General features: G+C 36.8%; 1 protein-coding gene across 1 annotated transcript in view; it reads left to right on the top strand.

Moving 5' to 3' along the window:
* Positions 1–16,306, top strand: part of DNAH7 (dynein axonemal heavy chain 7) — a 254,346-nt gene that overhangs the window by 172,115 nt on the left and 65,925 nt on the right. Inside the window, 1 exon segment of the mRNA XM_045078496.1 lies at positions 9,898–10,052. Coding sequence (XP_044934431.1) covers positions 9,898–10,052 — 155 coding nt within the window.

Genomic DNA, 16,306 nt, shown 5'->3' with positions numbered 1-16,306 from the left:
TATATGGAGGTCTGGTTCCGGATTATCTGTTCTGTTGATCTATTTGTCTGTCTTGATGCAAAAACCACACAGCCTTGATTAGTATAGCGTTATATTAGGTCTTGAAGTTAGATTATATGTCTTCAAACTTTGCTTTCTTTTTCAAAATCATTATGTCTAATTCTTAACCTCTCATTATGAATTTTGGAATCAGTTTTTAAACACCTACAAAAGATCCTTGCTGGGATTTTGATTGAAACTGCATTGATTTATACTACAATTTGAGAAAAATTGACAATAAGTCTTCTATAAGCACAATATATCCCTGTTTTTAAATGTTTTCAATTTTTTCAAATATTTGTTTCATTCTAGTTAACCTATAGAGCAATACTGGCTTCAGGAGTATAGGTTAGTCATTCATTACTTACATGTAACAGCCAGTGCTCACCACAAGCGCCCTCCTTAATCCCCATCACCCATTTAGCCCATCCCCTGCCCACCTCCCTTGCAGAAACCCTCAGTTTGTTCTCGATCGTTAGGAGTCTCTCATGGTTTGTTTCCCTCTCTCTTTTTTTTCTCCCTTCCCATACGTTCATCTATTTTGTTTCTTAAATTCCACATATATATTGTCATTCTCTGTCTTATTTCACTTAGCATAGTACACTCTAGCCCCATCCACGTCATTGCAAATAGCAAGATTTCGTTCTTTTTGATGGCTAAACAGTATTCCTGTGTGTGTGTGTGTGTGTGTGTGTGTGTACACACAGCACCCTCTTATCCATTCATGGACATTTGGGATCTCCCCATAGTTTGGCTATTGTTGATAATGCTGCTATAAACATCAGGATGCATGCATCTCTTTGAATCTGTATTTTTGTATCCTTTAAGTAAATGCTTAATAGTGAAATTGCTGATTATCAGGTAGTTCTACTTTTAACTTTTTGAGGAACCTCCATACTGTTTTCCACAGTGGCTGTACCAGTTTGCATTCTTACCAAAAGTGCATTCTTGTCAACCTCTGTTGTTTCCTGTGTTCATTTTAGCCATTCTGATATGTGTAAGGTGATATCTCATCGTGGTTTTGATTTGGTGAGTGAAGTTGAGCATCTTTTCATGTGTCTGTTGGCCATCTGGATGTCTTCTTTGGAAAATGTCTATTCATGTCTTCTGGCTGTTTCTGAACTGGATTACTTGTTTTTTGGGTGTTGGGTTTAATAAGTTCTTTAAATATTTTGGATCTTAACCCTTTATCTGATATGTCATTTGCAGTATCTTCTTCCATTCCATAGGCTGCCTGTTAGTTCTGCTGATCATCTCTTTCATTGTGCAGAAACGTTTTATCTTAACTCTCCTTCGATTTCTTTCATCAGTATTTCATTGTTAGATTTATATCCAGTACTTTTTAATTTTTGTGAGCTATTGTAAATGGTAAAGTTTATTCATTGTTCATTGCCAGTATTAGGAAAATAATTGATTTTTGAACATTGACCATATACATCATGACCTTGATAAACTCATTTATTAGTTCTAGCATCTTTTACATAGATTCATTAGGATATTGTACAGAGATGTACTCTGAAAACAGAGTCAGTTTCATTTCTTATTTCCTAATATTATGCCTTTTGTTTCTTTTTCTTTGCATATTGTACTGTCAAGGACTTTTTTTTTTTGGCAAGTGTAAGAATACTTGTTATATAAAAATAATTTACACTGGCTAATATAATATTGGACAGGGAAGATGAAATTGCACACTGTTGCCTTTTCCTAGTCTTAGGGGAAATGAATTAGCCTTTCATTATGACATACTTTATCAGCTATAGGATTTTTTTGTACATCCTTTTTATTAGGTAAAGGAAATTCCCTCTGTTGCTAGTTTGCTAGGGGTTTTAATCTTTAATGCAGATTAAATTTTGTTAAGCGCTTGTTCTGTGTCTATTGAGATGTATTTTTTAAGTTTAGTTTGTTAATATGGTGAACCGTACTGATTGATTTTTTTGACGTTTGACTAGCCTTGCTTTTCCAGGATAAACCCTACCTGGTCTTCATCTATTCTCCTTTTATATATTTCTGATTCAATTTGCTGATACTTGGTTGAAGATTTTTCTGTTCATGAGGGATATTGCTATGTGGTTTCTTTTATTTTAATGTCTATACATTTTCATTATCAAGGTAATGGTGGCCTCATAAAACGAAGTGGAAAGTATTTTCCCCCATTCTACTTCTTGGAAGAGATTATATAGAATTATCTCCTACGGTCCTTAAATGTTTTGCAGAAATAACCAAAGAAACTATTTGTGCCTGGAACTTTCTTTGCTGGGAGATGTTATCCATGATTTCAATTTTAAAAGAGTTGAAGTTATCTTAATAGTTAAGAAAAATTCAAGTTATCTATTATTAAGTGAGTTTTGGTAGTTTCTATCTTTCAAAAAAAATGGGTCCCTTTCAACTAAGTTGTCAAATTTAAGGGCATAGAGTTGTTTGTAGTGTTCCCTCACCATCATTTTAATCTTCACAGGGTCTGTAATGGTGATCTTCTCTGTCATTCCTGATATCAGTAATTAGCATTTTCTTTGCTTTTCTTGATCAGTCAAGCTATAGTTTGATAATTTTTTTTAGATCCTATCTAAGAATAAAGCTTTCATTTCATTGGTTTTTCTCCATCTTTTTGGATGTCCATTTTATTGACTTCTGCTTTAATATTTGTTCTTTTCTTTTGCTTGTTTTTGGCCTAAACTACTCTTCTTTCTGTGGTTTCCTGAGGTGAAAGCTTAAGTTAGTGATTTTAGACTTTTCTTGTTTTCTAATCTATGCGCTTACTGCTATACATTTCCCCAAAGCACTGTTTTAGCTGCATAGCACACATTTTGATATGTTATATTTTCATTTCCTTTAAAATATGTTCTAATTTCTCATGAGACTTCCTCTTTATAGGTCTTTTAGAAACATACTAATTTCCAAACATTTGAGATTTTAAGGTATCTTCTGCTATTTTTTAATTTCTAACTTAATTGCATTATGTTCAGAGAATAGACATTGTATGATTCCAGTTGTTTAAAATTTGTTGAAGCTTGTGTTATGGTACCAATATGGTCTGTCTTTGTGAATGCTCCATGCATACTTGAAAAAAATATGTATTTTGCTATTAATGGGTAGAGGATTCTTTTTTTTTTTTTTTGGTAGAGGATTCTTTAAATGTGTCATAGTACTGTTCACATCTTCCATACCCTTGTTAATTTGCTGTCTACTTATTGTCCCTTCAGTTCTATTAGTTTTGGCCTCATGTGTTTTGGAGCTGTGTTGTCAGATGCATAGGAATTATTATGTTTTTAGGATAAATTAACCCTTTTATTATTACATAATATCTCTCCATATCCCTAATAATTTTTCTTCTTCTGAAGTCTATGCACAATTCAACTTTCTTTTGATTAGTGTTTGCATGGTGTATCTTTTACCATGATTTTGTTTAATATAAATATATTACTGTATTCAAAGTGAGTATCTGGGGGCACCTGGGTGGCTCAGTGGGTTAAAGCCTCTGCCTTTGGCTCAGGTCATGATCCCAGGGTCCTGGGATTGAGCCCCGCTTTGGGCTCTCTGCTCAGCAGGGAGCCTGCTTCCTCCTCTCTCTCTCTTCCTGCCTCTGTACCTACTTGTGATCTCTCTCTGTAAATAAATAAATAAATAAATAAAAATCTTAAAGTGAGTATCTGTATCTTGTAGACAGACAGCGTACAGTAAGAGCTTCTATTTTTTTCTGATAATCTCTCCATTAATTAGTAGGTTAAGACAACTTTATACTTCATGTGGTTGGTATGATTGAATTTAGATCTACCACTTTTTTATTTTTCTTTTTCTGTTTTTACCTCTGATTTTTGTTGCTCTGTTTCTCATTCTATTGCATTATTTGAGTAATCCACAATCCTTAACATTCCATTTTCACTATAATGCTTTGCATTATTTTTTTAGTACAAATTTTTCTGTCTACTTAGAGATAATATTTTACCACTTCAATTAAAATGTAGAAGGCTTGCAACCAGGTAGGTCTCCTTTACCCTCCCTGATTATGCTCCAGTAGTCATATGTATTATGTCTGTGTGCTTTGAAGCTCCCCCCAACTTCATGTTTTTTGTCTTAATATTTATACATATTTTTAAAAAATTAAGAGGAGAAAAATAGTCTATTATAGTTGCCATTTCATTTTTCTTTTTTTTCTTTCTAAAATTTATTGTGGTATCGTTCCTCTTCAGAGTGAAGAACTTTAGAATTTTTTAGAGTAAATCTGCTGGCAAAGAATTTTCTTGGTTTCCTTAATCTTGAGAATATTTTTATTTTGCCTTTATTCTTGAGGGATATTTTTAGTGGTTATAGAGTTCTGTGTTGACAGTTTTTTTTTTTTTTTCATTCTACTGAGAATATTCTAGTGTGCTCTGGCTCTATGATTTCTGAGGTGAAGTCAGCAGTCATTTGAATAATTATCCTCTATCTGTAATATATCACTTTTCTCTGGCAGCTTTCAAAAATATTCTTTCAAATCTTCGCTTTTTAGCAGTTTGATTACAGTGTATCTGGGTGTGTGTGCATTTTTGTGTGTTTTATTTTTGTTTTTGCTTCTAAGTTTCTCCTTTTTTGAGGATTTTTCAGCTTTGTGAAACTAAATCTGTGTGTTTTACTGAACTTGAGAAAGTTTTAGTCATTATTTTTTCAAATATTTTCTGTATTAATCTTTTTCTTCTCTCCTGGGACCCCATCACATGAATACTAAGCCTCTTAGTATTTTCTCACAGGTCTTGGAGGCTCTATTTGTTTTAACTGGCTTTTCTCTTTCTCTTTAAGTGTTCAGTTTGGATTATTTGTATGCATCTGTCTTAGATCACTGACTTTCCTGTCATCTTCTTTCTGCTATTGAATCCTTATGGTGGAATTCTTATTTCTGATATTTTTCAGTTCTAAAATTTCCTTTTTTGGTTCTTTTTATTTTATTTTATTTTCTGTTTCTCTGCTGAACACACCTGTCTTTCCATTTATTTATTTATTTTTAAAGATTTTATTTATTTAGAGAAAACCCTCAGTCTGGGGGAGAGGCAGAGAGAGAAGGTGAAAGAATCTCAAGTATGCTCCCCACTCAGCACGGAGCCCGCCATGGAACTTAGTCTTGCGGCCCATGTCCTGAGAAGATCATGTCCTGAGCAGAAATCAAGAGTCTGGGGGCACCTGGTGGCTCAGTGGGTTAAAGCCTCTGCCTTCAGCTCAGGTCGTGATCCCAGAATCCTGGGATTGAGCCCCGCTTCGGGATCTCTGCTCAGCGGGGAGCCTGCTTCCTCCTCTCTCTCTCTCTCTCTGCCTGCCTCTCTGCCTTTTCTGTGATCTCTGTCTGTCAAATAAATAAATAAAATCTTTAAAAAAAAGAAAAGAACGAAAGAAATCAAGAGTCGTGCTTAACTAACTGAGCCACCCAGGCACCCTCTCCATTTATTTATTTATTTATTTTAATGTTCACCTTTACCTTGTGGAGGTTGTTTATAGTAACCGCTTTCAAGTTTTTTTCTGGTAATTCCAGCATTTTGCTTTTTCTTGGAGAATCCGTCATATTCTGGCTCTCTGTATGTCGTGTAATTTTGCATTGTCCTGGACCTTTTGAAAATGAAATTCTGGTTCCTATTAAAATCTCCTGGATAAAACTGATTTTTGTTTTAGTAGTCAATCGACTTGGTTAGGTTCAGTTGCTTTCCTTCTGGGGATGATGTTTCCAGTGTCAGGTCATAATTAAAAGCCTTGGCTACGCTGTCTAGATACACTTCTCTGCATGCATTGCTCAAGAGTTAGTCTGGGACTTGGGTTTACATTGTAGCCCTGAGTGTCTGCTGTGCTTCTCCAGATGTGTTTGGCCGTGCACTCAGAACTTGTGTCTGAATTAGGGGATCCTTTCTTTGGGTCTGTTTCCCCCAGAATCTCTCCCTTACTTTTCATATCCCAGGGACCCATTTCTCTGTATTTCTCTGTCAAATATAATGACACTGCCTCAGAATTTCAGCGTCCCGCTCTTTCACACATCTGTCCATACTTGGGGCAAAGTGGCAAGAGGAAAAAAGGAAAACACTGGGGTTCCCCCTGCTTTGGACTTAATCTTGGTGTCTACCAGATGGATATGTTGAGGCCTAAGTCACCATAGTGATGGCATTTGGAGGTGCAGCCTTGGGAGGTTATTGGGACATGAGGGTGGAATCTTGAATGGGATTAATGCCCTTAGGAGACACAGAGGGATGATCGTTCTGCTCTTTGCCATGTGAGGAGGCAGCAAGAAAGCTCCATGTACAAGCCAGAAGGGGGCCCTCGGCAGCCACTGGATCTGCTAGGACCTTGATTCCTGGGCTTCTCAGCCTCCAGAACTGTGAAAAAATGCCTGTTATTTAAGCGACGCAGTCTGTGGTCATTTGTTGTAACAGCCTGAGCAGACTAGGACAGCCTTATACACCAGGCGTGGCACAGGGCCCTTGGCCCAGCTCTGTTACCCAGAGAGACTGGTCTCTCGATGTAGTAAGTGCCTGCACTACCCAGGCTTCTTCATGCTGCTTCGTGGGGTTACAGTTCTGCTGCTGGCGTGGACCGGGACACATGAGCAGAAGAAAAAAGAGATTCCCTTGCCCCCACTCCCCACTCTCTGGCTCACACAGGATCGTTTTCTTTCCTCCAGTTTGAATTTTTGCTACCTGTACCTGACGCCCAGAACACCCATTAAGCCTGTTCTTTGACCAAAGCCAGAAGATAGAAAGGAAAAAAAAAAGATACAATGATGACAAACACACAAGAAACTGACTACCCCCTTACTGGTCATTGCTCAAGTTTGGTTTGTTTTTTGTTTTTTGGTTTTAAGATTTTATTTATTCATTTGACAGAGAGAGATCACAGGTAGGCAGAGAGGGGGGAAGCAGGCTCCATGCCGAGCAGAGAGCCCGATGCGGGGCTCGATCCTTGGACCCTGGGATCACGACCTGAGCGGAACGCAGAGGCCCCAACCCACAGAGCCACCCAGGTGCCCCCATGGCTCAAGTTTTAACTTTCTTCCCATTCACTGTTTACTATTTGCTTTTTAGAATCTGTGAGTAAAATTTGGTATTTTATACAGAACTTTTCATTATAATCAGTGGAAGAGAGCTGCTATGACAGACTTCGACCAGGTTGGTCTGCACTAGAATTCTTTCCTCCAAATTCGGGGTGGTACTTTGGCCTGGTATTCCCCATGCAGGGATGACTGCTTGGAAAATACCTGTTTTTAGAATCCGTTAACCTGTGTGCTTGCCAGATGCTTTTTATTGTTTATCTTCCAGAGGATTATCACACTTACTTGATCCAGGGAAAAAGGATAAAGAAGAATCACTGTGGACCTTTCCCTCAAAGAGTAACCAATTTAGATGAGTGATGCCATTAGCAAATTATAAAATTGCCATGATAGAATATGACCATTGTATCAGAGTATCATAAATGTAATACAGATGAACCGCTAAAGAGGTTAGAGAGAGAAGAGACCGAAATGGGCTTTGTGTATTGCATAACATTGAAGCTGACCCTGAAACACGAGTAGGACTTGAATGTGAAAGAATGAGAAGTGTATTTTGGACAAAGGAACAGCGTCAACATGGGTATTGTGGTTAAAAATTGTGGAAGCAACAGAAGGAAGAGTGAGTCATTCAGTTTCTTTAGGGAAGCATAAATGCTAACACCATAATCCTCCCAACTTAAAAATACTTCTAAAATGTGACAGAATGAAACTTACATATTTATAAGTTTTATTTCTTTCTAATTTTCCTGCTCACTCCCTTATGGATATGGTTCTCTTCTTATTAGTTGATTACACTTAAGATGTTACACTACTCTTTTGGTCTCATTTCTTACTAAATACAATTAACATTATGGTATGGACTGAATTGCCCACCCCTCATTCCTATGTTGACTCTATTACCCCGCGATGTGACTGTTTGGAGGCAGGGCATTTAAGGAGATAGTTAAGGATACGTGAGGTCATAAGGGTAGATCCGTAATTCAATAGGACTGGTGTCCTTTTAATCAGAGACACCAGGAATGCCTGCACAGGGGGAGGGCCCATGTGAGGATGCAGCAAGAGAGCTGTGTTTTCTGCAAGACAGGAAGAAAGGCCTCTAGAGAAACCAAACCCGCCGGCACCCGGATCTTGGGCTTCCAGCCTCTGGAACTGTGGGGAAAAAATTCTGTTAAGACAGTCTGTGGTACTTTCTGTATTGCATACCATTTGAGCTGACCTTGAAATGCGAGTAGGTCTTGAGCATGAAAGGATGAGGAAGAGGTGCATTGTGTACAGAGGAACAGTGTGAACACGGGCATTGTGTACAGAGGAACAGTGTGAACACGGGCGTTGTGTACAGAGGAACAGTGTGAACACGGGCATTGTGTACAGAGGAACAGTGTGAACACGGGCATTGTGTACAGAGGAACAGTGTGAACACGGGCATTGTGTACAGAGGAACAGTGTGAACACGGGCATTGTGTACAGAGGAACAGTGTGAACACGGGCATTGTGTACAGAGGAACAGTGTGAACACGGGCATTGTGGTTAAAAATTGTAGAAGCAACGGAAATAAGAGGGCATCAAGCTGACTTTCAAGCTGACTGTTATATCGTATAAGGCTAATACTGGAGGACTAGACTATCTTCTTTCTAATAAAGGTACATGTTTTATGCCAGGTTATAACTTAAATGCTAAAGGCATGATTATTTCTATTTGGGACAGATTACCCAATAAAATTCTAAATTCATACTATAATGAGATAAAATCAAATAAATAAATAAATTTTTAGCCCCACATTGTTTCGTTTTATTTTTGCCCCCATCACCTTTTATTTTCTCCTTTCACTCTTCTAACAATCTGTGTGCGTTTTCTGTGCTCACTTTTGAAGAGTATGACAGTATCTGTAGGAATGTGGCCAGAATTATGGCTTGTAAAGTTTACTAAAACTTCCCAGAGAAAGAACAGTAATCTTAATGCTGATTCCATTTCACACAGGGCAGAGAGGAGATGGTTGGATACCATTTGGCGATGGCAGATCTTGGTTAACTCTGTTTGACCCCCACAACACCCTGGAAGAAAACCTGGCTGCCTCAGGGTTTACTGTTCTTATTCTTATCATAAAAGGGGGCGGTGAGAATAGAGCAGGAAGAATGAGCTCACCCAGAGTGCAAAAACTGACTTTGAGAGAACATATTTCTGTCTGTAGGAAGCTCACAAATATGTAGTGAGCTACAAATATGACGTTAAATATACAAGTGTTTGAAACAAGTCCCAGATCAACAGTTGTGTTAAAACTTTAGGATCCAGGAAGGTTAGATGATTAAAATCTAGCTCCACACTTTTTTTTTAAGAACCATTATATCTTTAATGGTCGAGATTTCAAAGAGAGGGATGATGTCTCAATTCTTTCTCCTTTCCCTCTTGTACAAATGATAGCAGATCGAAGCCAAGAAATGGAGGTGACGTGTTCAGGGTCACAGGAGTAATTAATGAAGGGCGGGACCTAGTGAAGAGCTAGAGTTTCCTGATTTGCAGTATTCGTGATGGTTAATTAATTTCATTAACTGGCAAGTGTGGAAAGTTTTGTTTTTTTTTTTTTGTTTTTTTTTTTCCAAAAATGTAATTTAACCTTTAGAGAATGGTAATTTTCCAAATGGAGTAAAAAAAACTTGTGTTTGCCAGGTGAATTTTTTAGAGATGTCATTTTAATAGCCTGCCCAATCTAAATGTCTCTGCTATAAGATCACAGTTTCTCATAAGTAGTTAAAAAGTAAAATATTGCTGTAAAGCATAAACTATGAGAAAATGATGTGTGCCTGGCTAAGTAGCCTGGAGACAAATCATAACTTGGTCAGCACTGTCTTTCTTCCGTCTTCCAGGAATGCAAGAAGGTGGCCGCTGATGATAGATCCTCAAGGTCAGGCTAACAAATGGATCAAAAACATGGAAAAAACGAATAGTCTTCACGTGGTTAAATTAAATGATCCTGACTATGTCAGGACTCTGGAAAATTGCATCCAGTTTGGTACCCCTGGTAAGTATGTGAATAACAAGTGTGTGTTAGGAAATGCCTGGAGAGGGCACAATTAACCCAAAAGGATGTAGGTTTTTTTCTTTTTTAAAAAGATATTTGTGTCAGATTCATCTTCAATAAATAATGACTTTGTTATGTCTTTCATTACTTATTGATAATTATTCCGGAACTTGAGAATTTTTGTTCTCGCGGGTTAGGCTATTTTCTTTGTCCCAAGATTCATTGGCAGTGCATCCTCCAATGGAATTGTTTTCATTTTTGTCTGTACTTTGCCATTCTTAGTGCTTGCTATAACTCCACTACTGCCATTAAAAGGACCACTTGATATGCCAGAGGTATTTTAACACAACATTAGTCCAATTGTGTGTTTATTCTTCCTTCAATTGTCCTACCAAAGTGGCAGAGAAGTGAATACACATTTCCTGTGGCTCTTATCTGCCACAATGGAGAGATTAGAAACTTGACAGAATTTTTCAGTAAAGTCCCATGCACATGTCACATTTGTTAAAATATTTATGATTTGAGTAAATTGGGGTTGTCACATTTTAAATCTATGTTATCTGTCAAATTTTGGCTATTTACTTGACCAAATAAATACATGTGGACATTATGAAACGACAACGTATTTATCCTTAGGATGAGTTGAGTAAATCCCAGTTGCCATTAGAGCTAATACTGCTTGGAAGAATGATAACAAATGTATCAGGGAGGTAGTCTTACAGACATTTTATTTTTGCATATTAATAATGGGCTAATCTTTAAAATATTATAAATTTTAGGTTTGTTAGGATTCACATGGAATGAAAAAACTAAATCTACCTACAAAGTCTGTGTTTGTGTATACGGACAGGGAGACATCCATGCAAATGGTATTTCATTCATCCAACTGGTGTTAGAGTATAGTGACAGAGGTGTCACAAGAAAGGGCAAACAGCTCTACTCTCAAATATCTTTCTTGTTTAATAGTATCAGACAGTATGTATGGTATGTATAGACAATATGCATAGTATAATAGTATAACTAACTGTAATAAACATAGAAAGTGGGCATATGTCACTAACCCTTGTTAGAACCACTGTGCTCTTACAGGTAGGTACGCTAGCTCTGGAATTAGAGTACCTGCCTCTGTTACTCTTCGTTTAGTTCAGTGATCTGAGACTCAGTTTCCCCATTAGTACTTTGACCAGATAGTGTGAGGAGGAAATGAGTTACTGTGGTTTTGGTACTTCTGGTAGTGTCTGATAAATTCAATGTATGTTGTTTCTTAGTTGGAGATTTACTATGTGGTGTGCGCATAGTCTCTTTTAGTTATATTACATTATATTTAATTAAATTAGCATAACAAAAAGGCACAGATGTTTACGAGAACTCCGAGAAATAGGGAAGATATCTTGAAAGAATTGTCACCTTAAATACTTTAATTAAAATTACTTGATTTCATTTAGTCAAATTTCCTTGATACGCTAAAAAATAAACAGTCATTTAGCATCTACCATGTGCTTAACATTCTAGGATTCTACAGTCTCGGTCATGGATCTTGCTGTTAGTGTTCCATGATTTTAGGGAAGAAAGGGCCATGGAGACAATCAGTATAGGGGTTTCCAAACTGTGGGAGAGAAGGTCAACTTTTAGTGGGTCAAGACCAGCATTTTTCAAAGAAATACAGTAGAAAAGAATAAAATACTATAGGCTGCATAGCATGGAGTCAAGGTAAGCATTAGTTCATTAAATTTTTGGAGTTTATGTGCATATGTATATATGTGCCTAATCAAAATTTAAAACATATTTCTTACTTGGAGTTGTGCTCATAAAAATATGAAATCCAATAGTAATTCCAATCACTTCATTTAATCAACAAACTAAGTGAGGTGCTCGAGCATGTGAGTTACTTGGCTGAACCAAGATTGTGTCCCCAGTAAAGGGCAGTGCTGAAACTAGTCCCCAAGACCCCCGCCTTTGCCCAATGTCTACTGGACCACTCGCAGTTGCTTTAACCTACTTTTGGGGATGAACTACTTTAAAAATGGATAGTAATTATTTACAATACCTTCTAACATTAGTCATCAGAGAAAAGTGAACATTTTAAAACTATTATAGAAAGAGTAACAGATGGCAGATTTTGTAACTATTTTTGTATCGGAACTTCAAGTAAAAGAATTGGTTACTGTTACAGTTTTTAAACATAGGCTGTTAAAGACTTCCTTTTAAAAATTACTGTAGACATTGGCCAATTCAGGAACAGTGGCTTTTTTTAATAATTTTTTATTTTTTATAAACATATATTTTTATCCCCAGGGGTACAGGTCTGTGAATCACCAGGTTTACACACTTCACAGCACCCACCAAAGCACATACCCTCCCCAATGTCCATAATTTGATGCCTCCTCCCTTGCTGATAGCCTGGGCGGCGAAGGCAGAAGTTTTCTGCTCCTTCGTCCGCCTACCCCTGCTTCAGCCCGAGCGGCCTCCCTCTTCTTTGTCTCTAGTCAGTTTTCAGACAATATCCTCTTTGGGAAAAAAAAAAGTATCCTCCTGCTTGCAAAAAATGTTTGAAAGCCGTGTTCTAGAAAATAGAGATACATTTATATTAGCTACATCAGTGAATAAGGTGTGCATAGAATAGTGATCATATAAATATTGCTGATGAATCCATTTATTTGAAATCCCCAGTAAAGCTGGAAAAATAAGACATTTTAAAAATACAACAACTGGTATAGAAAATCTCTGAATAACTTCTCATCCACTCTATGAAAAAAAACAATCTTTGCTTTAAGACCATCTGTCCTACCTGAGCTCGCCTTTCCTTTATCTCCTAGCACTTCGCTTTCTTTTCCCCCTTGGGTCTAACGTGCAAAACTATTTCTGGTTTAATTTTTCTCTCCTTCGCTCACTTGCTTGTTCTTGCACTCACCTAACAAATATTTGTTGTGCAACTACCACATGCCACTGAAAACATAGCATGAGCAAGACAGACTTGGTCTCTGCTGTGTTGGAGCTTACTGGTTTCAAGAGGGAGACCATGGTTACACGTGTGATGCGAGTCGTAACACGGGTGGACACGGTGCACAGGAGCAGGGAGTTCTTAGGACCTGGCGTCGCTTCCCATCTCCTGGCTTTCTGCGTTCTTCCATCCACTTGGTGAATTCGTTTAAGGGCAGCCTTCAAGACACAGCTCAAACGGCTCTCTTCCTATGACATCTCTACCTCTCCAGCAAATGCTAATAGTGAAGTTTTGACAAATTTCTACTGTTGCCTTTATGATTACGTACATAACTGTTTGCTTCTCACCTCCAAGCTCTTTGAGGGTCCCCAGTCGGTGGTTCAAAATGGGTGCAAAATGCTACGTTGTTGAGCAGAAATACACAGAGGATTTTTTCTTATAAATTTGAAGTCTAACATAGAATAATGCAGATAATTCATCATTTTATAAAAGCCTGGTATCAGTTGCTGTCGTAAGGGAAAATTATATATGAAAGGAATTCTTGGGTCTCCTTTATATTTACTTAGGAAGGATAACTGTGTTTAGTGAGATGCTCTGCCTTACTCAAAAGACGTTAACAGCATGTGTTTGGTCCCCAGTCTTGGTTTCCCCACTAGGTTTGCAAATACAGGATGAGCTGACATTAGGAAATGAGGAAGGGTTTTTACAGAAATCAGTATAAGGTTAACTTTGATGATAGAAAAGTGAAGAAAAGCCCGTCTCTTTAATTTTCGCTCCTGTATTTGAACATGAAACATATTTTGATCTAGTTAAAATTTAGAGGAGTCAAAATAAAATAGTTAAATTAAGGATAACATTCTGGGGTAATTTGTGTACCTATAGATTTTTGTTCTTTTTCCTGTTTTTTTAAGTTGAGAATATTTTTGATTTCTCACTGAGGCTCATAATGTAGTAAATATTGAATTCTGAGAACAGATTTCTTTGAAATCAGGATGCTACAGAAAATAGGCATAAGACTTGATTCTGTCAGGAATACATTTTCACTTTTTGGGAAAAGAATCAAGTTTGTAATATTTAAGTTTTATAATATGTATTTTACCTTTAAAGAGACCCATACATATAAATTTAGACACTCTTAATTCCATTTCAAAATAGGAAACATATTGGTGTAGGAGCTGAAATTGTATATTTTTAGGGAGAAATAATTTAAAGATGAGATTTTAATCCAAAAATTTCTTTTAATAAAAGTTGAGGCAATTAAGCAAAGTTTAAATGTTGTAACATTTCATAAACAGGATTTCCAGTTCATATCTTATTCTAGAAAATTAATAGACTTTAAAAATATGATCATGTAAAAATAAAAATGAGAATTCGGTACCTAGTATCACTGTTGTCACTTAACATTATTAGGAAGGTTCTTTTCAGTGCAATAAAATAAGAAACAATGAGAGTGCAATAACATTTGGAAAGAGGAAATAATATTTGTAGATAATATATTTCATCTAGAAAATCAAAGAAAATTAGCTAAAAATCTATTACAATAAAAGAATTTAATGGAGTAGATATATTCCAAAAACAAGATTTAAAAATAACTGAGAAAAAGTTGAGTGTGTAGTAATTCTAGCCAACCAGTGAATAGGAAGCGAAACAAATAAAGCAAAAACTTAGCATGACTTTAACAATGTATAGTAAAAAAAATGACAAAACTTCACAGAAAAGCACAATTTGAGTAGGACATCTCATTTAGTCTGATAAGAAAATTAAATGTTATAAACATGTCACTCTTTCAGAAATACATATTTTAGAAATAATGCCAAAGTTAACCTAGAAAAAAATAAATGAAAAAGCCAATAAAAATTCAGAAGAAGAGTGAGTTTTCAATTAACAAATAAGTTCTGGAATAAATTTTAATACATGTAAGCCTTTAACACATTATAAAGTAAATGTTATGAACCAATGGAAAAATGATAGGTTATTCAGCAAAGGGTGTTGAAGAAGTGGTTTTGTGGAAAAATGTGTTAAGTCAGAGTCTTACCTCAGACCAAAATATGTTCTAGATGAACTGAAGAATTAAATATGAAAGGCAAAAATAGAAGACATAAATGCTAAAAGAAAATAGGGGAATAACTAACTTGTCTTTGAGAAGAAACTTTCTAAGAAAATACACACTTGATAAAGAAAAATATTCATATATTTGACTCTAAAAATTTATAAGCTAAGCCAAGAAATATCAAACTTAAGAGACTATTGGGCAATTAGAATTTATGGAATTTATATCCCAATGTAAGCAATCAAACTGTGATCAAAATATTTTAAGTCAGGGCACCGGGCTAGCTCAGTTGGTAGAACATGACTCTTGATCTCAGGATTGTGAGTTCGCACTCCATGTTGGATGTGGAGCCTATTAAAATATAAATTAAAAATTTTTTAAAATGGAAATAAAATATTTTAAAACAATGTGGAAATCTATTCCTTGCCATATATTTGATAAGATTTTGAATTTTGAATTATATTTTTTAAGCTATGGCAATTTTTTAAAAGATTTACTTATTTATTTTAGAGACAGAGAGAAAGAGAGCAGGGGAAGGTAGGGGCAAAGAGAGAGGGAGAGAATCTCAAACAGACTCCCCGCTGATCGCGGAGCCCTGCGTGGGGCTCAGTCTCACAACCCTGAGATCATGACCTGAGCAGCAATCAAGAGTTGGATGCTTAACTGACTGAGCCACCCAGGTGCCCTGGCTGCGAATATTTTTTAAAAAGAGTCTTTACCTGTGTGCCTAAGTGGCTCAGTTGGTTAAGCGACGGCCTTTGGCTCAGGTCATGATCCCAGAGTCCTGGCATTGAGTCCGCATCAGGCTCCCTGCTCAGCAGAGAGTCTGCTTCTCCCTCTGACCTTTCCCCTCTCATGCTCTCTCTCTCTCTCTCTCTCTCTCATGCTGTCTCAAATAAATAAATAAAATCTTTGAAAAAAGTCTTCACCTTTCAGAGGTACTTAGTCAAATACCTGAAAGTGAAGTTTTATGGTATCGAGCATTTGTTGGTAAATACTCCAGGGCGAGATGAGGAAGAAATGAAAGAAGTTGGGCTAAATTTACAAGGGTCCAAGCAGGAAGACTTGTATATCAAGTTCAGCATACTGTTCTTTTTGCTTTTGAACAAAGCTTGAAAAACTTTTCAAAAGATTTTATTATTTATGTTAAAGAGAGAGCACGAGTGGACAGGGTGGCAGGGAGGCAGAGGAAGAGCGAAAGAATCGCAAATCCCAAGCCTACTCAGTGCTGAGCGCAGAGCCCGACGCGGGACTCAATCTCAC

The sequence above is a fragment of the Mustela putorius genome, unplaced genomic scaffold (genome assembly GCF_011764305.1).
Source record: "Mustela putorius furo isolate JIRA1106 unplaced genomic scaffold, ASM1176430v1.1 tig00000275_pilon_pilon_pilon, whole genome shotgun sequence".
In the NCBI taxonomy this organism is placed as follows: Eukaryota; Metazoa; Chordata; class Mammalia; order Carnivora; family Mustelidae; genus Mustela; species Mustela putorius.
This window is presented reverse-complemented; position numbering and strand designations above follow the sequence as displayed.